Consider the following 23,903-nt stretch of genomic DNA (forward strand, 5'->3'; position numbering starts at 1 on the left):
AGTCAGCATCTGTGGAGAGAACAGGCAAGTTAACATTTCAGGTGTGGACCCTTAGTCAGAACTGGAAAAAATTACAGATGGGACAGCATTTAAAAAGGAACTGAACAAAGGGAAAGGGGAGGGTGAGAACACACGAGAAGAAATTGAATGACCTGTAAAGTGATTAAGTGGAAAACGGGAGATAGTTAAACCGCAGAAGTGATATCAACAGCAGGAGAAATCAAATAAATTGAAGTCATTTGAGACGCACAAGAAGAGCAGAAGAATAGCTGAGGAGTTGGCTAGGGGAGCGGGGGTGGTTTAAGCAGGAAGAAATAGAAGCATGAAAAACTTGCAAAGTGGAGCTGGCTGCAGTGGCCCAAGAGCCTGGGAGAAGAAAAAATCAGACAGACACAGTGCACCAATGGATAGTCCCTACTACGAGCACAAACCTGTCCTTCCCTCCCTCCTCCCAAATACTGGCACACCATCCCATACTGCCAGGACTTCCTGCCGAAGAGAAAGTGTGAGCTATAGTTAGGGACTGAAGTTACTAAAGTCAAAGTTAAGGTTAGAGGACTGCAAAGTGGCCAATAGTTCAAGTGGGGCGTGCACAAGAAGCAAGAGTTGGAGGAACATGGAGCTCTTGGAGAGTTGTAGAAATTTTGAGATCGGGAGGGATTTGAGCGTAAGGATGAGAATTTTGAATTGGAGCCGCTGGGGGACCAGGAGCAAGCATAGGTGATGGGTGAGCGGGACTTGGCGTGGATTAGGATACCAGCAGCACAGCTTTGGATGAGCTGAAGTTTATGGGTGGTGGAGGCTGGCCAGGAGAGCATTGGGCTAGTCAAGTCTGGAGGTAACAAAAGTCATGGATGAGGGTTTTGGCAACGGATGGGCTGAGGCAGAGACAGAGATAGATGATGTTACAGAGATGCAAGTTGGTTGTTTTTTGTGACGGGGAGGATATGTGGTCGGAAGCCCAGCTTGGGGTCAAATACGACACTGAGGTTGTGATCAGTTGGCTTCAGCCTGAGACGGTGTCCAGGGATGGGGCTGGAATCAGAGATGAGGGAATAGAGTTTATGCCGCATCCAAAAACAATGGCTTCAGTCTTCCTAATGTTTAATAGGAGAAAATTGTAGCTCATCCAGCACTGTGTGTCTGACAAGCAGTGGAGGGGTCAAGAGAGGTGGTGAGAGGTAGAGCTGGGTGTCATCAGTGTACATGGAAACATAGAAGATAGGAGCAGGAGTAGGCCATTCGGCCCCTCGAGCCTGCTCTGCCATTCAATGAGATCATGGCTGATCATCCAAATTCAGTACCCTGTTCCTGCTTTCTCTCCATATCCCTTGATCCCTTTAGCCTTAAGAAATATATCCCAACTCCTTCTTGAATATATTTAATGAATTGGCCTCTACTGCTGCCTTTGGCAGAGAATTCCACAGGTTCACCACTCTCTGGGTGAAGAAATTCCTCCTCATCTCTGTCCTAAATGGCTTACCCCTTATCCTTAGACTGTGACCCCTGGTTCTGGACTCCCCGACCTTCGGGAACATCCTTCCAGCATCTAGTCTGTTTAGTACATGTGGAACCTGACCCCACATCTTCAGATGATGTCGCCGAGGGGCAACATGTAGATGAGGAATAGGAGGGAACTGGAAGTAGGTCCTTGGGGGACTCCAGAGGTAACAGTGCAGGGGTGGGAAGAGAAGCCATTGCAGGATATTCTCTGGCTATAATTGGATAGGTATGAGTGGAACCAAGTGAGGACAATCCCACTGGAGCTGGACAATGGAGGAGAGGCATTTAGAGGAGGATGGTTTATTTAACTGTGTCAAAGGTTGCAGAGAGGTCGAGAAGAATGAGGAGGGATAGTGGGCCATGGTCACAGTCGCAGATGATCTAATTTTTGTTTCAGTACTGCGGCTGGGGCGGACACCGGATTGCAGATATTCAAAGAGTTGTGGGAAAGATGGGCATGGATTTGGAAGGTGATAACGTGTTGAAGAAAAGGGAGGTTGGAGATGTGGTGATAATTTGCAAGGACAGAAGCATTGAAGGTTGGTCTTTTGAGAGGCTGATGACAGTGATTTTGAAGGAGAGGGAACCATTTATAATGTCAGCTGACATGAGGGCTAGAATGGGAAGTTGGGTGGTTAGCACTTTATTGGTATGGGGTCAAGAGTGCAGATGGTGGGTCTCGTGGACAGGATAAGCTCGGAGAAGTCATGAGGGGAAATTGGAGAGAATCCAGAGAGAAACATGCTCGGGGCAAAGGCCTTGGGGAATGTTTGGCTTGGTGAGCAAGGGGAAGGGGGGAATGTCACGGAGGCAGATGAACTGATGATTGTGATCTTGTCGACAGAAGTCAGTGAGCTTGGTGCACTTGTCAAAGGTGAGGGCAGAGGAGGCAGGGAAGAGGGGTTTAAGGAGATCGTTTGTAGTGGACAGAAGAAGCCGGGGATTATCTATGCTTTCCAGGATGATCCTGGCGCAGTGAGATTTGGCAGAGAAGAGCAAGTCTGATAGTGCTTGATATGATCCAGTCAGATGTGGCAATGGATGGCTAAGCCAGCTGCGCCCAAGATATGTTCAAGTCTGCGCCCCTTGAACTTGAGGGAATGAAGATGGGGGTCATATCGGGGGAACAACCAGGTGGAAGAGAGTAAGCATTTTGCTGGGGCCAAGGGCATAAAATGCTGAGGTGAGGGGGTGATTTAGCAGATAGACAACTGCAGAAGTATTGTCAAATGGAGGGCCAAAGTTTAGTTTGGAGTTTGAAAGTGCAGTTGTAAGTGACTTGGGGGGAGAGGTTTTTCCAGGGGTTGGTGCAGTGGAAATGGTAATGGATGGGGGTAGGGGCTTGTGAATGGTGAGGGGTGCAAGGAAGTGATCAGAGATAGGCTTCTCTGTGATTGCGAAAATGGGAGTAGAGGGGGCACGTGAGATGGCAAGATCGAGGGGTAGGCATGAATATAGGTAGGAGAATTTATATGAAAGGAGAAGTTGGGAAAGGACAGGGTGGCAGTGAATCGTAGGAGAGAGGGCAAGGCGAGTTGAGCTGGAGATTAAAATCACTGAAGATGAGGATCAGTGCAGCGATTGAGGAAGGATATCTCCGTGAGAAACTCGTGGAGGGCTGTAGAGAGCCAAGATTTAAAAAAAAAAAATCAACCAGGGTTTCTGTGGCTGATCACTATCTAGTGACTTCTGCTGGAAGTTCATGATTCCAAGTTACCAATCTTAGCCATTTATGAGGAGATGATGGGCACATTTAATAACGGTAAGAACACATCTCAGTTGGAAATACAGGAAACTTTGGTTTATCCGGAGGTTAACTGTCCGGAATGCTCGATCTACCGGCAAAATTCAGGAGTCGGTTCAGTAAGTTTTTTTTTCTTTTCGTTGCTTTTTTTTTCACCAGTCAGGCTCTGAAAGGTCTAGCTAAAGCTGTTGTTTAGCTACAGAGATGCTTGCAAGCTACGGCCGACTGTTTAGAAGCTGTTGCTAAGCAGCAGGGTTTGTTGCTAGATACAGAGCTCAAAAGCTCCGTATGTTTTAACATTACCGCTGGTTTGTCTGGCAGTTTTGATGGGACGGCAACAGGTCGGTGCCGGATATCACAAAGTTTCCTGTAACTTGCAGACTTTCAGAATTGAAAATGGTTTGATCCCATATACTGGACTCACACTTGTATGTCTAATTATTATTAGCCATTAATAAACTGAATTTCACATACAACCGCCCCCTTCCCTGAGCACTCTAGAAGTATTTTTCCCAAACATTTGCACTTGGCATCTTTGAGGGTCAAATTTATGTGCCATCTGCCTTCAATTCAAAGTTTCCACCTGCATCATGTCATGCTAATAGACGAAAAAGGTGGCGGGGCGGGACGGAATTCATGTTGAAGATCTGTCGATCTAGGCAAGCTTTAATTTATCAACTTAGTAAGGAGCTGTCAATTTTGATTTATCAGTATAAAATACTTATTTGTATAACTCTTCCAAAGTATGGATGATTTTTACATGTAAAGTGGAGAGTGAGCAGGATTGCCATGGGGTTTTGGACCCATGTACTTGCTTGTAAATGTTCTGCATTTGAACACCAAGTTGTCAATTACTAATTTAAAAATATAACATTATGGAGATTTTTCTTTCCTTCAATTTTAGATTTATAATATTCAGTGAATTCGAAATGCCAACTTTTGACCTAATATCACCATCAAAAGATTTGAACCAAAGTTACAAGTAACTAAGAAACAAAATGAGATGTCAATTTGCACCGGGATAGATATTTGGCACCAGCAGAAAATGTATGCTTACAATAACCTATGAACACTGACCAAGGGAGGGTCAGGGAGAAATATTTTGTGGTTTAATAAAATGCATTACTTTTTTTTCTCAATTGGCTCCTTATTTTCAACATCATCCGTCTCTGTGCTAACTTTAATTTTGATTTTTGTGTCAATTTGGCACAGTAGTACCATTCTTGCCTCAGAAATTTGTGAGTCAAGCAAGCCTCCCGATTATCAAAATCCAAGACAAGGCCTTGGACAACGTGGACCACTTTCCATACCTCAGGAGCCTACTGTCAACAAGGACAGACATCGATGACCAAGTCCAACACCGCCTTCCGTGTGCCAGTGCAGCCTTCGGTCACCTGCAGAAGAGAGTGTTTGAAGACCAGGACCTCAAACCCGGCACTAAGCTCATGGTCTACAGCGCAGTAGTAATACCCGCCCTCCTGTATGCCGCAGAGACATGGACCATGTACAGCAGGCATCTCCAAGCACTGGAGAAGTACCACCAACGCTGCCTCCGCTAGATCCTGCAAATCCATTAGCAGGATAGGCGCACCAACGTCAGTGTTCTTGCTCAGGCCAACATCCCCAGCATCGAAGCTTTGACCACGCTCGATCGACTCCGATGGACGGGCCACATCGTCTGCATGCCTGATACGAGACTCCCAAAGCAAGCGCTCTACTCGGAGCTCCGATGCGGCAAGAGAGCCCCAGGTGGGCAGAGGAAACGCTTCAAGGACACCCTCAAAACCTCCTTGGAAAAAGTGCAACATCCCCACCAACACCTGGGAATCCCTGGCCCAAGACCGCACAAAGTGGAGGAGAAGCATCCAGGAAGGCGCCAAACACCTCGAGTCTCTTCGCCGGCAAGCGGAATCCAAGTGCAAGTCAACCCAAGCATCCCACCCACCCGCCCCTTCAACAACCTTCTGCCCCACCTGTGACAGAGACTGTAGGTCCCGTATTGGACTCATCAGTCACCTGAGAACTCATTTTTAATGTGGAAGCAAGTCAGCTTCGGTTCCGAGGGACTGCCTAAGAAGAAGAATTCTATCGACTTGTGTCTCTAGCCAAGCTGTTCCAGTACAGCTACAACACTGGCCTCTATCCGACAATGTGGAAAACTGCCCAGGTATGTCCTGTCTGCAAAAAGCAGGACAAATCCAATCCGGCCAATTACCGCCCCATCAGTCTACTCTCAGTTATTAGCAAAGTGATGGAAGGTGTCATCAACAGTGCTATCAAGTGGCACTTACTCACCAATAACCTGCTCACCGATGCTCAGTTTGGGTTCTGCCAAGACCACTCGGCTCCCGACCTCGTTATAGCCTTGGTCCAAACATGGACAAAGGAGCTGAATTGCAGAGGTGAGAGTGACTGCCCTTGACATCAAGGCAGTATTTGACTGAGTCTGGCATGAAGGAGCCCTAGTAAAACTGAAGTCAATGGGAATCGGGGGGGAAAACGCTCCACTGGCTGGAGTCATACCAAGCACAAAGGAAGATGGTTGTGGTGGTTGAAGGTCAATCATCACAGCCCCAGGGCATCGCTGCAGGAGTTCCTCAGGGCAGTGTCCTAGGCCCAACCATCTTCAGCTGCTTCATCAATGACCTTCCCTACAACATAAGGTCAGAAATGGGGATGTTCGCTGATGACTGCCCAGTGTTCAGCGCCATTCACAACTCCTCGGATTAATGAAGCAGTCCACGCCTGCATGCAACAAGACCTGGATGACGTTCAGGCTTGGGCTGATAAGTGGCAGGTAACATTCGCGCCACAGAAGTGTCAGGCAATGACTATCTCCAACAAGCGAGGGTCTAACCACCTCCCCATGACATTCAACGGCATTACCATCACCGAATCACCCACTATCAACATCCTGGGGGTCACCATTGACAAGAAACTTAACTGGACCAGCCACATAAATACTGTGGCAACAAGAGCAGGTCAGAAGCTAGGTATTCTGCGACGAGTGTCTCCCCTCCTGACTCCCCAAAGCCTTTCCAACATCTACAAGGCACAAGTAAGGAGTGTGATGGAATACTCTCCACTTGCCTGGATGAGTGCAGCTCCAACAACACTCAAGAAGCTCAACACCATCCAGGACAAAGCCGCCTGCTTGATTGGTGCCCCATCCACCACCTTAAACATTCACTCCCTCCACCACCGACGTACTGTGGCTGCAGTGTGTACCCTCTACAAGATGCACTGCAGCAACTCGCCAAGGCTTCTTTGGCAGCACCTCCTAAACCCGCGACCTCTACCACCACCTTAGGAAGCAGAAGGACAAGGGCAGCAGGCGCATGGGAACACCACCAGCTCCAAGTTCCCCTCCAAGTCACACACCATCCTGACTTAGAAATATATCGCCGATCCTTCATCGTTGCTGGGTCAAAATCCTGGAACTCCTTCCCTAACAGCACTGTGGGAGTACCTTCACTACAGGCTGCAGCGGTTCAAGAAGGCAGCTCACCACCACCTTTCGAGGGCAATTCGAGATGGGTAATAAATGCTGGCCTTGTCAGCGACGCCCACATCCCAAAAAAATGAATTTAAAAAAACATAATCTAGGTTGACACTTCAGTGTAGTACTGAGGAAGTGCAGCAATATTTGAAGTGCCATCTTTCAGATAAGAGGTTTAAGGTGGATGTAAAAAAAAAAAAAAAAATCCTGTGCCACTATTGAACGGGTGTTCTCAGTGTGTCCTGGCCAAATTTATCCCTCCATTGACGCCTCCAAACATAGATTAACTAGTCGTTTATCTTTTTGCTGTCTGTGGGACCTTGCTGTATGCAAATTGGCTGCCATTGTGGGTGAAGCATTTTGGGGCAGTCAGAGGCTGTAAAAAGTGTTATTTAATAAATTCAAGCTTTTCTTTTGTGGGGGAGCTTTTATTGAACTTTGCTAATGTTTCAGTCTTGAGTCATTTTTTGGGTGGGGGTGGGGGGAGAAATCTCCTTGACACTGGAATATAGAACATTTAAATGAAGATATATGCATTGGTGTCACATTTGAAGCGCCCAGAATGCTGGGATGTGGGCTTACACCTGCAATTCTTCACACCCCTGAGTTCCTGATCTCTGCTATGTTGAACTGAATGGAGCCCTGACACACTTCCCAGCACCCTTCCCAAATTCAAGCTCAACCCTAAAGACAAGGGACAATCTTGGCTAGACATTGATCCTGAACCACACTTAAAGCTCCCAGTCCGTGGTTTCAGTGTCCCATTGGCAGAAGCCTGGCCAAGGCACAGCAGGCTTTAGCAGTACATTCCAGACCACTACTACGCTGACCTCCATTTCCCAGGTACAGGTAATGTACAATATGGTGTCAAATGCAATAGGTATCTTCTCACTCCAGCTCAGTTGAAGGGGCTGCGGCCAACTGCGTTAGCAAATTGTTTCTATAAACACTTTCTAAAATACATCCCAATGATTGTGTCTTAAATGTACTGTCTTAATGAATACTTTTCTGGCTGACATCAGTTTAGAGAATATCAATCTGTTCCTGCTGACATATTGGCCCTTTAAACAGTCAACCATGGATAATCTAGATTGTTTTGGAGCGGTAGATAGTAGTGATATTTCTGGTTAGATTTTGATGGATTTGAATGTTTTAATAAAAGCAGATTTTAGTTGTCTTTTATGTGGTGGTCTTGTATCAAATTGTACACATGCCATGCAAGGATACTTAAAGCCCTGCTGGAACCAGGAAAGGCTAGAAGGATGGCATCAGATGAAAGATAACTGTGGATACTCTAGGCAGTACTGTTTATGAAATCCAGTTGTCCTGAGTGTCACTCAGGAGGTACATTTTTGAACCATCTGTTCTGCAATATATGGTACTGTTTATCACCACCTTACTTTACTATTTGGATAGGACAATTTAAATCCAAATCTCATTCATGATTTTGGCTGAATGCTTTAAAAGGACACTATTTGTGAAAACTTGTTTGGCAAACCTTTTTTTCAAAAATGTAATCTGTGGTTTAGTACAGTAGTAGCCCTCTCGCCTCTTGAGACAAAGTTATGGGTTCTAGCACCACTTCAGAGCACATAATCTAGGCTGAGACTTCACTCCCTGCCGGAGGTGCCATCTTTTGGATGAATCATTCGACCGAGGCCCTATATATCATCTCAGCCAGAGTTCTTCTGCTGTCTTGGCTAATATTTATCCCTCAACCAACATTACCAAAACTGATTATCTGCTCATTTATCTTATTCTTTGTGGGACATTGCTGTGTGCTAATTTGCTGCTGCACTTCTCTACATTACAACAGGGACTACACTGCAAGAAGTACGTAATTGGCTGTGAATAGCTTTCCAATGTCCTGGGGTCATAAAAGGCACTGTATAAATGCAAGTTTCATTAGCATATGTAACCCTCAGTGAGCAAATGTTGTTGTCATACAGGAAGGTCCCAATTTGATCATCTGAAGTGGTGATGGGGAAGCATAATTAGACTTTTGCTTTTTATTCGTTCATGGGATGTGGGCATTGCGGGCAAGGCCACCATTTATTGCCCATCCCTAATTGCCCTTGAGAATGTGGTGGTACGCCACCTTCTTGAACCGCTGCAGTCTGTGTGCTGAAGGTACTCCCATAGTGCTGTTAGTGAGGGATTTGCAGGATTTTGACCCATCGACTATGAAGGATCGACGATATATTTCCAAGTCAGGATGGTGTGTGACTTGGAGGGGAACTTGGAGGTGATGGTGTTCCCATGCGCCTGCTGCCCTTGTCCTTCTAGGTGGTAGAGTTCATGGGTTTGGGAGGTGCTGCTGAAGAAGCCTTGGCGAGTTGCTGCATTGCATCTTTTAGATGGTACACACTGTAGTCACGGTGCACTGGTGGTGGAGGGAGTAATTGTTTAAGGTGGTGCCAATCAAGCGGGCTGCTTTATCCTGAATGGTGTCGAGCTTCGAGTGTTGTTGGAGCTGCACTCATCCAGGCAAGTGGAGAGTATTCCATCACACTCCTGACTTGTGCCTTGTAGATGGTGGAAAGGCTTTGGGGAGTCAGGAGGTGAGACACCAGGAGGAGGGGGCACCAGCATATAGGAGTAGAAAAGAGGAATAAGGTGCCTAGAAGAGTGAGTGTGTTGGATATTACTAGAGAAGAAAGTAGTACTTGAGGTGGAAGTAGTACCATATTAGATAGGAGCAGAATAAGAAAGACTACGAAAAATTCAAAAATGGGTTTAGAATGCATGTACGTAAACACACAGTGTGGTCAATAAGGTTGGTGAGCTACAAGCACAATTAGCCGCATGGCAATATGATGTTGTGGCAATAACGGAAACGTGGCTTAAATGCGGTGAGGACTGGGGACTTAATATTCAAGGGTACAAGGTGTTCAGAAAAGATAGGGAAGGAAAAAAGGGAGGTGGGGTGGCAGTGTTGATTAAGGAAGGCATTGCAGTGTCTGAAAGGGAGGATGTTCTTGAGGGAACAAGGACAGAATCCATTTGGTTAGAGTTGAGGACCAAAAAGGGTATGATCACGCTATTGGGAGTATTCTATAGGCCTCCAAATAGTGAGGGGGAGGTAGAGGAGCAAATCTGCAGAAATATGCAAGAGCTATAGAGTGGTGATATTGGGGGACTTTAATTATCCAAGTATCGATTGGGATAATGCTAGGGTAAAAGGAAAGGAGGGGGAGGAATTTCTGAAATGAGTTCAGGAGAATTTCCTTGACCAGTATGTTCTTGGCCCAACTAGGAAGGAGGCATTGCTGAATCTGATGCTGGGGAATGAGGTGGGCCAGGTCGACCAAGTGTCATCGTATCATGAGATTTAGATCAGCAATGGAGAGGAGCAAAGAACAATCTAGAGTGAAACTTCTAAACTGGAATAGGGCTATCTTCAATGGGATGCGAAAGGATCTAGCCAGGGTAAAATGGAACCAAAGACTGACAGGAAAAACTGTAACGGAACAATGGGTGATCTTTAAGGAGGAGATGTTCCAAGTACAGGCTAGGTACATTCCAACAAGAGGGAAGGGTAAAGGAACCAAAGCAAGGGCACCTTGGATGACGAGGGAGATAGAGAAGATGATGACATGCATCATACGCCCTCTTTTTTTTGTTTCAAGGGAGAACCAGACCAAATACAGTAAGTTGAGAGGGGAAGTGAAGATGAAAATAAGATTGGCAAAGAGAGAATATGAGAGTAGAATGGCGGTTAACATAAAAGGGAACCCAAAAACAGTAAGCGGGTAGTAAGAGGTGGGGTGGGGCCTATTAGAGACAAAGAAGGTGATATATGCTTAGAGGCACAGGGCAAGGCTAGAATACTCAGAGTACTTTGTATCGATGTTTACTAAGGAGGTGGATGCTGACAAAATATTGGTAGAAGTGGAAAAGGTAGAAGCAATGGAAGGGGTGAAAATTGATAGACAGGATGTGCTCGAAAGGCTGGGTATGCTTAGAGTGGACAAGTTGCCTGGTCCAGATGGCTTGCATCCCAGGTTGCTAAGGGAATTGAGGGAGGAGATAGCGGAAGGGCGTGCCATAATTTTCCAATCTTCCCTAGATGTGGGGGAAGTGCCTGAGGATTGGAAAGTGGCAAATGTGACACTATTGTTCAAGAAAGGGTGCAAGGACAATCCTAGTATCTACAGGCCGGTCAGTTTAACATCAGCGGTGGGTAAAGTTTTAGAAACAATAATCAAGGAAAAGATTAATGGGCAATTAAGCTAATTAAGGAGAGCCAACACAGATTTGTAAAAGGCAGATCATGTTTGACTAATCTAATTGAGCTTCCGGTCGCCTGTCATTTCAATTCACCGCTCCGTTCCCACTCAGACCTCGCTGTCCTCGGCCTCCTGCATTGTTCCACGGAAGCTCAGCGTAAGCTCGAGGAACAGCACCTCATCTTTCGATTAGGCACTTTACAGCCTTCTGGACTCAACATAGAGTTCAACATTTTCAGATCATAACCTCGGCCCCTATCATTTTTACATTTTTTATCCACACTTTTGGTTTGTGCCTTTTCCTTTTTTTTCTCTCTCCCACATGGCAGCTGTCTTTCTTTCTGCCCGCGTATTTCACACTTCATCTAGAGCCAGCCTTTGTCTCTTTACCTGTCCTATTACCATCTCGTCTCGCCTTGAATATCTCTTAATCTCTCTCGTCACCTCTCTCAGACCTTCCCTTTTGTTCTTTCATCCCCTCCCCCATTTCCAGGCCCCAAACTTGCTTTTTCATCCGTTTCATTTCCTGCTTTTTTTCTCCATTCTGACGAAGGGTCTTCGACCTGAAACGTTAACTCTGTTTCTCTCTCCACGGATGTTGCCTGGCCTGCTGAGTTTTTCCAGCATGTTCTGTTCTTTCGAATTTCCAGCATCCGCAGTATTTTGCTATCATTATCTGAGGCGTTGCGAATGGAACTGAACACTGCAATCATCAGCGACCATCCCCACTTCTGACATTATAGCAGGAAGGTCATTGATGAAGCAGCCGAAGTTGGTTGGGCCTAGGACACTGCCCTGAGGAACTCCTGCAGCGATGTCCTGGGGCTGAGATGATTGGCCTCCAACCGCCACAACCGTCTTCCTTTGTGCTAGGTATGACTCCAGCCAGTGGAGAGTTTTCCCCCTGATTCTCATTGATTTTAATTTTACTCTGGCTCCTTGATGCCGCACTCGGTCAAATGCTGCCTTGATGTCAAGGGCAGTCACTCACACCTCACCTCTGGAATTTAGCTGCTTTGTCAATGTTTGGACCAAGGCTATGATGAGGTCGGGAGCCAAGTGGTCCTGGTGGAACCCAAACTGAGCATCGGTGTGCAGGTTATTGGTGAGTAAGTGCCGCTTGATAGCACTGTCGATGACGCCTCCCATCACTTTGCTGATGATTGAGAGTAGACTGATGGGGCGGTAATTCGCCGGATTGGATTTGTCCTTTTTGTGGATGGGACATACCTGGGCAGTTTTCCACATTGTCGGATAGATGCCAGTGTTATAGCTGTACTGGAACAGTTTGGCTAGAGGCACGGCTCGTTCTGGAGCACAAGCCTTCGGCACGACAGCCGGGTTGTTGTGGGGGCCCACAGCCTTTGCTGCAATCGAGTGCGCTCAGCCGTTTCTTGCTATCACGTGGAGCGAATCGAATGGGCTGAATGGGCTGAAGACTGGCTTCTCTGATGGTGGGGACCTCGGGAATAGGCCGATACGGATCATCTGCTTGGCACTTGTGGCTGAGGATGGTTGCAAATGCTACAGCCTTGTCTTTTGCACTCACTTACTGGGTTCTGCCATCATTGAGGATGGGGATATTCATGGAGCCTCCTCCTCCCATCAGTTGTTTAATGGTCCACCACCATTCACGACTGGATGTGGCAGGACTGCAGAGTTTTTTGATCTGATCAGTTGGTTGTGGGATTGCTTAGCTCTGTCTATAGCACGCTGTTTAGCATGCATGTAGTCCTGTGTTGCAGCTGCCCCAGGTTGGCACCTCATTATTAGGTACGCCTGATGCTGCTCCTGGCAAGCTCTTCTGAACCAGGGTTGGTCCCCTGGCTTGATGGTAGTGGTAGAGTGACGGATATGCCAGGCCATGAGGTTACAGATTGTGGTGGAATACAATTCTGCTGCTGATGGCCCACAGCACCTCGTGGATTCCCAGTTTTGAGCTGCCAGATCTGCTCTGATACTGTCCCTCACTAATCAGTAACATCACCTGGACGTGCATGCTCACCCATGTTGGGTAAAGGCACCCTCGGCTTCAGCTGCCATTGTTCCCAGGACCAGATACCCTGCCATCATTTGCTGTCATGGATCACATACTAGGAAGGGCCACTTTGGTGATACACTTGAGGACTGTTACCATTGAAGGAGACATATCCCAGCATAATTTACCAAATTAAGGAGAGGAAAAGAGAGGTCAGGGAGAGAATTTGGAGCGGAGTCAAAATGTTGTCTAAACAGTATAGCCAAGCGCACTGGTTTATGGTGACTCGATAGGTCAAATTACAAGGGACTCTGGAATTTTTTATCAATGTTTTGGTGAATAATTTTCCAGAGTTCCATCCACTTTTCCATGAAAACCACAAACCAATATTCTTGTAGAGTTAAATCTGTTTTATAATTTTGAAATGAATAGCACTAACAATTTGCTCTTTTCAGTTGCCAGTTATGGCCTGTCTACTCTTGGAGCCTTTTGCATGTTTTCCACAACCAACCCGTTCAACCACTTTTGTCAGTATTGCTCATGTCTGTTGTTTTGTGTTGCATATTCTGTTAATGGAAGTTTTACACAAGTAGAATCTAAAAATTATATTAGCACATGGTGTGATATCAATTCTGAAATCTGTCTGCTGATTTGTTTAGCAAAGTTGATAAGGTTTCGGGAGGCTCAATCTCTGACTGTTTAATCAATTTGTACAGTTTACCATGCTTGAAATTCATGCTACTTTTTTATTCCACTTTACCAGGAACTAGAAGAGGCTCTCCTGATAAATGATATTGACTTTCTTGATGACCTGATTGCTTGTTTACTTCAAGGCTGCTATCAGCGCAGAGACATCACGTATGTACAAGTCACATCTTTTGTTTCCTGTTTGCGAGAACGGCTGTAGCCGGAGTGTTCTATTGTTACTTTTCTGCAATGCTGGGACAAGAAACATTAAGTGAAATTTGGCACTGTGGCTCAGTTGGTAGCACACTCGCCTCTGAGTCAGAAGGTTGTGGGTTCATGTCCCACATAAAGCTAGGCTGACACTCCAGTGCAGTGCTGCACTGTCGGAGGTGCCGTCTTTCAGATGAGACGTTAAGCCGAGGCCCCGTCTACTCTCTCAGGTGGACGTAAAAGATCCCATGGCACTATTTTGAAGAAGAGCAGGGGAGTTATCCCCGGTGTCCTGGCCAATACTTATCTCTCAACAAACATAACAAAAACAGATTACCTGGCGATTATCATGTTGCTGTTTGTGGGACCTTGCTGTGCGCAAATTGGCTGCCATGTTTCCCACATTACAAAAGTGACTCCACTTCACTTCAAAAATACTTCATTGGCTGTAAAGCGCTTTGAGACATCCGGTGGCTGTGAAAGGTGCTATATGAATGCAAGTCTTTTTTTCTTTCTCCAAAAGATGAGGATTTTTTGCTAGGTTTCTTGAACAGTTCAGTTTAGCTCATGTAAAGGAAAAATAACAATCATAAAATTAATTCTACAATACATTACCAGAACTCCTGGAATTCTATATAATAAAGTGAAATTCAGCTTCTTCAGTACTGATCAGTGGTTCTGCTTGTCGTATTGATTTTATATAATGGTTGTAGGCCTAAAGCAGGGTATGGTACCAACGTTTCACAAAATAATTTTGACTATCATTAGCTGCTCCATCTGACCAGGTTTCATAATCATGCAGCTGTGGATGCTCAGTCATTGAGTATATTCAAGACAGAGACTGAGAGATTTTTGGGTGCTAAGGGAAATCAAGTGGTGTGGGGATCGGGCGGGAAAGTGGAATTGAGGTTAAAGATCAACCATGATCTTACTGAATGGTGGAGCAGGCTCGAGGGGCCGAATGGCCTACTCCTGCTCCTATTTCTTATGTTCTTATGTACAGCTTGTCTTAATTATTTCAGTAAACTTAAACACTTTTTAAATGGATATATATTTTTTTAAACCTTAAAATAATACCTCCCACAGTCTCTGCAATGCATACTTACCACGAGGACTCAAACCCAACTGCAAGTAAAAGAACCAAATCACTGTAGATAGCTGTAGTGTGCCTTTCTGATTTCATGCCCATTTGTAAGCTAGATTAGCATTTTTTTCACTTCCTTTATGTCAATCTTTTTGAAATTTTACGAATCTATCTAAATTGACATATTTGAGCAACTTGCAGACCTAGAATCATAGAATGGTTACAGCACGGAAGAAGGCCATTCGGCCTGTCGAGCCAGTGTCGGCTCTCTGCAAGAGCACTTCAGCTAGTCCCACTCCCCCGCCCTTTCCCCGTAGCCCTGCAATTTTTTTTCCTTCAGGTACTTATCCAATTCCCTTTTGAAAGCCATGATTGAATCTGCCTCTGCCACCCTTTCAGGCAGTGAATTCCAGATCATAACCAGTAGTTGCGTTAAAAAAAAGTTTTTCTTCATGTTGCCTTTGGTTCTTTTGCCAATCACCTTAAATCGGTTTCCTCTGGTTCTCAACCCTTCCGCCAATGGGAACAGTTTCTCTCTATCTACTCTGTCTAGACCCCTCATGATTTTGAACACCTCTATCAAATCTCCTCTCAACCTTCTCTGCTCTAAGGAGAACAACACCAGCTTCTCCAGTCTATCCATGTAACTGAAGTCCCTCATCCCTGGAATCATTCTCGTAAATTTTTTCTGCATCCTCTCTAAGGCCTTCACATCCTTCCTAAAGTGCGGTGCCCAGAATTGGACACACTACTCCAGTTGAGGCCGAACCAGTGTTTCATAAAGGTTCATCATAACTTCCTTGCTTTTGTACTCTATGCCTCTATTTATGAAGCTCAGGATCCCGTAAGCTTTTTGAACCGCTTTCTCAACCTGCCCTGCCACCTTCAACGATTTGTGCACATATACCCCCAGGTCTCTCTGTTCATGCACCCACTTTAGGGTTGTACCCTTTAGTTTATATTGCCTCTTTTCGTTCTTCTGACCAAAATGTAACACTTCGCACTTTTCTGCGTTAAATTTCATCTGCCACATGTCTGCCCATTTCACCAGCCTGTCTATATCTTCTTGAAGTCTATCACTATCCTCCTCACTGTTCACTGTACTTCCAAGTTTTGTGTCATCTGCAAATTTTGAAATTGTGCCCTGTACACCCAAGCCCAAGTCATTAATATATATCACGAAAAGCAGTAGTCCGAGAACTGACCCCTGGGGATTACCTCCCTCCAGTCAAAAAAAACAACCGTTCACCCCTACTCTCTGTTTCCTGTCACTTAGCCAATTTTGTAGCCATGCTGCCACTTTTATTTCATGGGCTTCAACTTTGCTGGTAAGTCTATTATGTGGCACTTTATCAAACGCCTTTTGGAAGTCCATGTACACCACGTCAACTGCATTGCCCTCATCAACCCTCTCTGTTACCTCATCAAAAAACTTGGATCAAGTTAGTTAAACATGATTTGCCTTCAACAAATTTGTGCTGGCTTTCCTTAATTAATCCACACTTGTCCAAGTGACTGTTAACATTGTCCATGATTATCGCTTCTGAAAGCTTCCCCACTACCGAGGATAAACTGACCGGCTTCTAGTTGCTGGGTTTATCCTTGCACCCTTTTTTGAACAAGGGTTGAACTTGTGCGACATGCAAAAGATGAAGTCGCACCTGTTGTGTCTGTGTGTTGATAGACACTGAAGACAGGAGTTGGTTTCATAGGTGTGTACTAAACAAAGCCTGGAGGGGAACTAACTGATACAACGCAATATACAGGCTTATATAGCCCGAGTGGCCATTACCGGCATTACAGTACACATGGGGCTCTTAAAGGCATTCCTCCCCTTTTAGCCAACCAGTACATAATATTGTAAGTAATTATTAATTACATGTTACAAGAAAAATAATCTACACATTGCTGCAGTTAATTAACTATAAGTCAGTCTCTCTGGAGGCTTCCTGACTCGGTCCGGATAACGTCTCGGTGGTGTAGTAGTTTCTAGTGGTGTAGTAGGTTCTTTTGGCAAGGCTGATTCGGCTTGAATGCCAGTGTCGGGTTCATCTGGTTCCAGTATCACCGGATCGGGGGTAGATACTATGGGTATCTCTGCTTCATCATTAGGCGTATAGAGTTGTGGTGTAGGTTGTCCCTTTTCGGATGACTCTATGATCTGGTCAGCATGGCGCCTTATTATGCTTTCTCCAATGTCCACGGTATACATCAGCGGTCCTAGTTGTGTGCAGATAGTTCCAGGCTGCCATTTCTCGGTACGGTAGTCCCGGGCCAAAACCTGTTGACCTATCTGGAAGGTTCTAGTTGGCCTTTCATTCATGCCTTGAAATTGCCGGTTCTCCACGTCCCTTCTGATGTTGGGCTTGATCAAATCCAGCCGGCATCTTAGGCTTCTATTGAAGAACATCATGGCGGGAGTTTGGTTTGTAATCATATGTGTTGCATTCCTGTATGCGAACAAGAAGTTATCCACCTTGTGCTGAAGTTTTATGTCTTCATTACCCATGGCCTTTATGGCCTTCTTGAAGGTCTGGACAAACCTTTCAGCCAATCCATTAGTGGCGGGATGGTATGGGGCGGACGTGTAGTGCTTAACCCCATTGTTTTTTTAAGAACTTCCTGAATTCTTCGGACACAAATTGCGGTCCATTATCAGAACAGATCTGTTCCGGCAGCCCATTCCTGGCAAATATGGTCCTTAATACTGTGATGGTTTTTTCCGTGGTGGTGGAGGACATCTTTATTACTTCCGGCCACTTGGAGTGTGCATCAACCGCGATTAAGAACATTGAGTCCATAAATGGACCAGCAAAGTCGATGTGTACCAGGGGCTTGGGGTGGAGCGTTTTGGACCTTCTGGCATCCTAGGCAGCTCTTGGTCATTTCTTCGATGTCTCCATCGATACCTGGCCACCATACAAACGCCCTGGCTAGGTTCTTCATTTTCACTCCACCCAGATGCCCCTCGTGAAGCTCCTTTAGAACTTTATCCTGGAGTTTGGGTGGAATCACCACTCTGGATCCACACATCAAGGTTCCTCGGCACACTGACAGCTGTTCTCTTCTTTGCAAGAATGCTGGCAACAGTGGTTCGCCATGTGCTGGCCATCCCTTCACTGTTAAATCGTAGACTCGTGAGAGAGTCGGGTCATTTCTAGTTTCCCTTTCAATGGCAGAATTTGTTACTGGTAGACATTCGACTATGGTAGAGTGGAAAATCTCCACTGGGTCTACGGTAGGTGCTTCTTCTACCGTTGGCAACGGTAGGCGCGATAACCCATCAGCATTCCCATGCTGTTTTGATCCTTTGTATTCTATGTTGTATTGGCGTGCCCCTAGAAAAAGGGACCACCTCTGTAGCCTTTGCGCTGTCATAATGGGAACACCCTTTTTAGGGTTGAATATGGAGATGAGGGGTTGATGGTCAGTCAACAAGGTAAATGTTTGTCCGTGTAGGTAATGGTTGAATTTCTTCACTTCCCCATACCAGGCTGAGTGCTTCCCTGTCGATTTGGGCATAGTTACGCTCAGCTGAGTTCAATGAGCGTGACGCAAAAGCTATCGGCCGTTCCGAGCCATCAGGGAATTTATGCGATAATACTGCTCCTACGCCGTAAGGGGATGCATCGCACGCCAGTCTGATTGGCAGTGATGGGTTGTAATGAGCCAAAACTCCTTTGCATGTGATTAAGTCTTTGCATTTATGGAAGGCGCGTTTACAGTCATCGCTCCATTTCTAAATTACTCCTGTTTGTAGCAGTTCATTAAGAGGGTATAGAAGAGTTGATAAGTTCGGTAAAAATTTATGATAGTAATTTATTAATCCCAGGAACGACCTTAATTGTGAAACATTTTCAGGTGCTGGGGCTTTTATGACCGCTTCAATTTTTTCAGTTGACTTCTGCAACCCTTCCTTATTAATTATGTGGCCACAATATGATTGATTTTGGAAAAATTCGCACTTGGGGCGATTTGCTCGTAGGCCCCGTGCTCTCAGCCTAGTGAGCACCTGCTCCAAATTGGCAAGGTGCTCGTTGTCGTTTTCTCCTGTTACAAGGATGTCGTCTAGGTAGCATTGAGTCCCCAGAATCCCTTGGCGGACTTGCTCCATAGCTCTTTGCCAGATAGCTGGAGCGGATGCTACTCCGAAAACCAGTCGATTGTACTGGTACAGACCTTTGTGTGTATTTATCGTGAGATTTTTTAGAGGCCTCTTCAACCTCCATCTGTAGATATGCCTGTGCCAAGTCAATTTTGGTGAAACATTTCCCTCCGGATAGTGAGGCGAAAATATCTTCTATCCTCGAAGATACTGTACCGTGTGAAGGACCGGGTTTACAGTCACCTTGAAGTCTCCACAGATGCGAATTTTTCTCTGTTCTTCAGATTTATCATTATTCAATGCTTTCTTCATGACTGGGACGATGGGTGTTGCCCACTCGCTCCAATCTATTTTGGATAATACGCCTGCCTTTTCCAAATTCTCCAGCTCTGCCTCGACTGCTGGACGAATTGCGGATGGCACCGGTCTTGCCTTAAAAACTTAGGAATTGCTGCATCTTCCACTTTTATTGAGGCGGTGATGCTTTTCAAGGTTCCTAGTTTCTCTTGAAACACTTCTTTGGCGTTGGCCAAGATGTCTTTTAATCGTTCAGGTATGGCGTCATCATCGTTTTTTTTCTTACTGGTCACCGTCAGTGCCTGAATGGAGTGCCAGTCTAAACGTATTTTCCTGATCCATTCACGTCCCAACAGCGGTGGACCACCATCTTGTAGAATGTATAAATACAACTTTTGTATTTCCTTGCCGTTGTATACAACAGGCACCCTTATTTTTCCTTTGGGGTATACTTTCTGCCCCGTATATGTTTTCAAGATAATGGATGTGTCTTTTAAAGGTATATGCGGAAATAGCCGCTCGTAATCCCATCGATTTATGATGGTCAGAGCTGATCCTGTATCTAGCTCCATTTTAACTGGGGACCCTGCTATTGTGAGGGTAACCCAAATGGTCTGGTAATCATCTTTGGCAATTACATTATGTAATTTGAGACAGCTTAGTCTCTTGTTTTCGGAGTCGCTATTGCTCTTCTGGTCTTCGAAGCTACTGTCCGTCATCATTTGTACCTTTCTGTACTTTTCTTTATTGATTTTTTTTTTTCCTGTCTGTGGATTTTTTTTGTCCAGATCGGCATACCCGTGCAATGTATCCAATCTTTCCGCATTGCCTGCATGCTTTGTCCTTGAACCAGCAGTCCCTCTGGTCATGGGTGGATCTGCCGCAGCGATAACATCTTTCGAAACCCTGTGTCATTTCATGGGTGCCGAAGTCCTGTGTCTTTTGTTGTATCTCTGCAGCTCCTCTTGCGGCTGCTTCGTATGATACAGCCATACTGAAAGCCTTGTCCAGTGTTAAATCTTTTTCAGAAAGCAGCCTTTTCTGTGTTCCTTCACTTAAGAGACCGCAGACGAATTTGTCTCGAAGATAATCTGCTAGTCCTGCCCCGAATTGGCAGTGTTTTGATAGCTTTCTTAATTCGGTGAGGTAATCAGCGTTACTTTCACTCTTGTGTTGATTCCTCTTGAAGAATTTGAATCGTTCCGCTATCAGCAGCGGTGTTGGGTTTAAGTGCTCCTGTAGGGTATCAACAATTTCTTTAAAATTCTTGTCCTTTGGTTTGGCTGGAGTGATTACATTTCGTAACAGTCCGTATGTCTTTGCGCCCATTAGATTTAGTAGTACTGAAGCTTTTTTTTCATCTTCTATTCCATTTGCGGTGCAATATACCTCCACTCTTTCCACATATGGGGTCCAATCCTCTATCTCATTATCAAAAGCATCAATATTGCCAGACTTGGGCATCCTAGAGAAAAAAATGGCGCTTCCCGCGCTTTTCTTTCTTTTCTGCAGTAAAGATATGGCGCTTCCCCGCCGCTGCTGCCGATGACAACGCTGTTTCCCGCAGTTTCCGTTCTTTTTATTTATTTATTTACAGTTGGAGACTCATTCCCGCCGGACTCTCTCTCTAGGCCTGAACGCCGACCTGCTCGCAGCGCCGGCCGTCTCCCGAGTGCTTCCTCCCCGTCTGTTACTGCTTGCCTCCGCTTTCGCTGCTAGGCCCAGCTGTAGAGCCAGCCGCTGGAGCCCCAGCCCGACGCCCAGGAAGGGTTATTGCAGTATCTGCCACCAGCTTGGCTAGCTGGTGAAACTACAGCTTTTTCTTTTTCTTGATTTTTCAACTTTGGATGCCAGAGGAATCGATGTCCTTGAGGTGCTGCCGAATTGCAGGTAAGTCCGTTTCCAATTCGTCGCCACTGTTGTGTCTGTGTGTTGATAGAGACACTGAAGACAGGAGTTGGTTTCATAGGTGTTTACTAAACAAAGTCTGGAGGGGAATTAACTGATACAACACAATATACAGACTTATATAGCCCGAGTGGCCATTACCGGCATTACAGTACACATGGGGCTCTTAAAGGCACATACACCACAGCATCATCAAATCTACTCATTGTAAATGCCCCGTCACTCCTTGGTCTGTGTGCCATATTCGTCACTCCTTGGTCTGTGTGCAGTATTCCTCTGTGTACGTGATTCTTAATTCATCGTTCTTGGATTAAGGCTGTTGCTGTTATTTTCTACTCTGGTGTTTCGATTGACTTCCTTTCCTTTTTCTGTGGGCCTGTAGCATCATCGATCTTTATCACTTGCTCCAGCCAGGATGTAATCTTTTATGGGATTAGGCAGACATTTTGGGTTAAACCTGTTTATTTTACTGTACTCCGTCATTGTGTTGCTGTAAACCTTGGGAGAGAGGGGAATTTTTTTTTCTCCAAGCTTAGCTACTTTAGGCAATTTTTAAATTTAAAAAAGAATCTTGGGCTGCAGTAATACTGCAGCTACAAATTGGTAATGACAGTATTGGTCAAACTGCCAGGTAGTGGATCCAACTTGCTAGTCAGAGAGAGGTAATGTGCATGCATACGACTGCACTCCCAGCTGGTTAATTATAAATGCTTGTTAATTATAAATGTGTTGAGAGCATGTCTGGGACTGTCTGCACTCTTGGAGCATTTAAATAAGCTTTGCTTTAGTTTCACAGTGTCCAGGAGTTCCAATGGTTCATTTTTTTTTAGCTTGACACCACATTGGAGTTACTTCATGTGGTATTAAGCTGAAGTGATGTGAGAGTGGCTTCACCAACCTATACTCAAACTGGAACTGTCTCTTTTTGTATCGCTCTGAAGCAACCTTGTCGCCCATTGTATAGGTGCACCACTGGGTGTGGCGCTGAGCTGTAGGGACCAGAAAGGTTCCACAAGAACATAAGAAATAGGAGCAGGAGTAGGCCGTACGGCCCCTTGAGCCTGCTCCGCCATTCAATAAGATCATGGCGGACCTTCTACCTCAACTCCACTTTCCCACCCTACCCCTTGATTTCCTTAGTGTTCAAAGGTTCCGAGTTTGATCCTCAGGTGGGCTCCTAGCCTCTGTGACCTCAGCCTAGGGAGGGCGAAATATCATCTGGGATTCCTACTCTTAATTGGTATTCAGTGTCCGCTGAGAGGAGGGAGAGATATGGAAAAAATAGATGCATGTATATCAGGTAACAGGATCAGGCTGTTTTAACTATTTTGAATGAACCACAGTATTTACTGTTCAGACTTGCTAATGAACAATGGGCATTTGGGTGAAGTACCAGGGAGCAGTCAGCATTCATGGAACCATATTGTAGGATGAGCAAATATCTTCAGTAGAGGAGGACAGAAAGCTGGGGAACACCAGACAAGTTCGTATTGCATCATGGTAAACTGGAGTAGAATATCAGCCCATCTGCCTTGATTTGGGAGGGTGCTAACTCTTTATGCAAGCAAGCATTCATTCATTCATTCTTGTGTGCAAATGTGTTGGACTGATTTTATTTAGGATAATTTGTATAGATAGAGGAGTAGGTCATTCAGCCTCTCGAGCCTCTTCCACCATTCAGTTAGATCCTGGCTGAGTTGTACATTAACTCTGTTTACCTGCCTTAGTTCCATATACCTTGCATTTTCGTCATTCCCTTAGACTTGAGACAAATGTCCTAGTTGCGCTCTCAAATATTTGCCACTTATTCTATGTGAAATGGGTTTGTGCAGTTCAAATCTGTAGGTGTAGACCTACCGTTTCCAATTTGGCTATCTCCGTCAGACAGGCAAATAATTGGCTGGTGTCGAGACCTGAAGTCGTGCAGTGTGCTTTTCTTGGGTTTTGGCTAATTTACATTTTATTCAGATCTTCAACTGAGTGCTGCTCTCTCTCAACTCCAGCAGCAATATAAAAATGGCTTGTATATCTGGCCTGTTCTGTACCTGAAATGAAAGTGCTGGATGCTGACAATGGTGGGGAAAATGCTGATTTTTTTCCAGCACTGACCTCCTCTAACTTGATGAGCACAAAACAAAATCATGGAAGAAACTGTTCAAAAGAAAAAATAATCTTGTGTCCAGAACCTGACAAGACTGAAGGAAGGAAGAATTCCCCCCCTAAACCTCTCCGCCTCTCCACCTCTCTTTCCTCCTTTAAGACGCTCCTTAAAACCTACCTCTTTGACGGAGCTTTTGGTCATCTGCCCTAATATCACCTTATGTGGCTTGGTGTCAAATTTTGTTTGATAACACTCCTGTGAAGCGCCTTGGGATGTTTTACTATGTTAAAGGTGCCATATAAATGCAAGTTGTTGTTGTTAAGAAAAAGGGTTTTTTTAATTAAGAGCTGGTAGAAGAGCAAACTGAAGTAGAAAATGTAATTGTAAAGCTATTGGACAGAAAGGAAGCATCCAGCAATAACAAACAGAAGGAAATAAAAAGACAAAAGTAACTGGAAAAGGGAGCGAGAGCCTGTGGTAATCCAGAAATTGCAGCATTCTCAGGACAGATGAAAAAGACAAGATACTAGATACAAACTGAGTGACATTTGAAAAATG

The 23,903-nt window shown here is 45.2% G+C and overlaps 1 protein-coding gene across 1 annotated transcript in view; it reads left to right on the forward strand.

Annotated features, from left to right (window-relative positions):
- Nucleotides 1-1,954: 1,954 nt before the first annotated feature.
- LOC147106186 (chromatin remodeling regulator CECR2-like) overlaps nucleotides 1,955-23,903 on the forward strand; it is a 128,002-nt gene continuing 106,053 nt past the window's right edge. The window contains exons 1-2 of the mRNA XM_086009793.1: nucleotides 1,955-2,152; nucleotides 13,717-13,811. Coding sequence (XP_085865919.1) covers nucleotides 1,955-2,152; nucleotides 13,717-13,811 — 293 coding nt within the window. The remainder of the gene's footprint in view (nucleotides 2,153-13,716; nucleotides 13,812-23,903) is intronic.

This window comes from Somniosus microcephalus, chromosome 16, assembly GCF_052327205.1.
Source record: "Somniosus microcephalus isolate GS21.2 chromosome 16, FLI_Smic_1.0, whole genome shotgun sequence".
Classification (NCBI taxonomy): domain Eukaryota; kingdom Metazoa; phylum Chordata; class Chondrichthyes; order Squaliformes; family Somniosidae; genus Somniosus; species Somniosus microcephalus.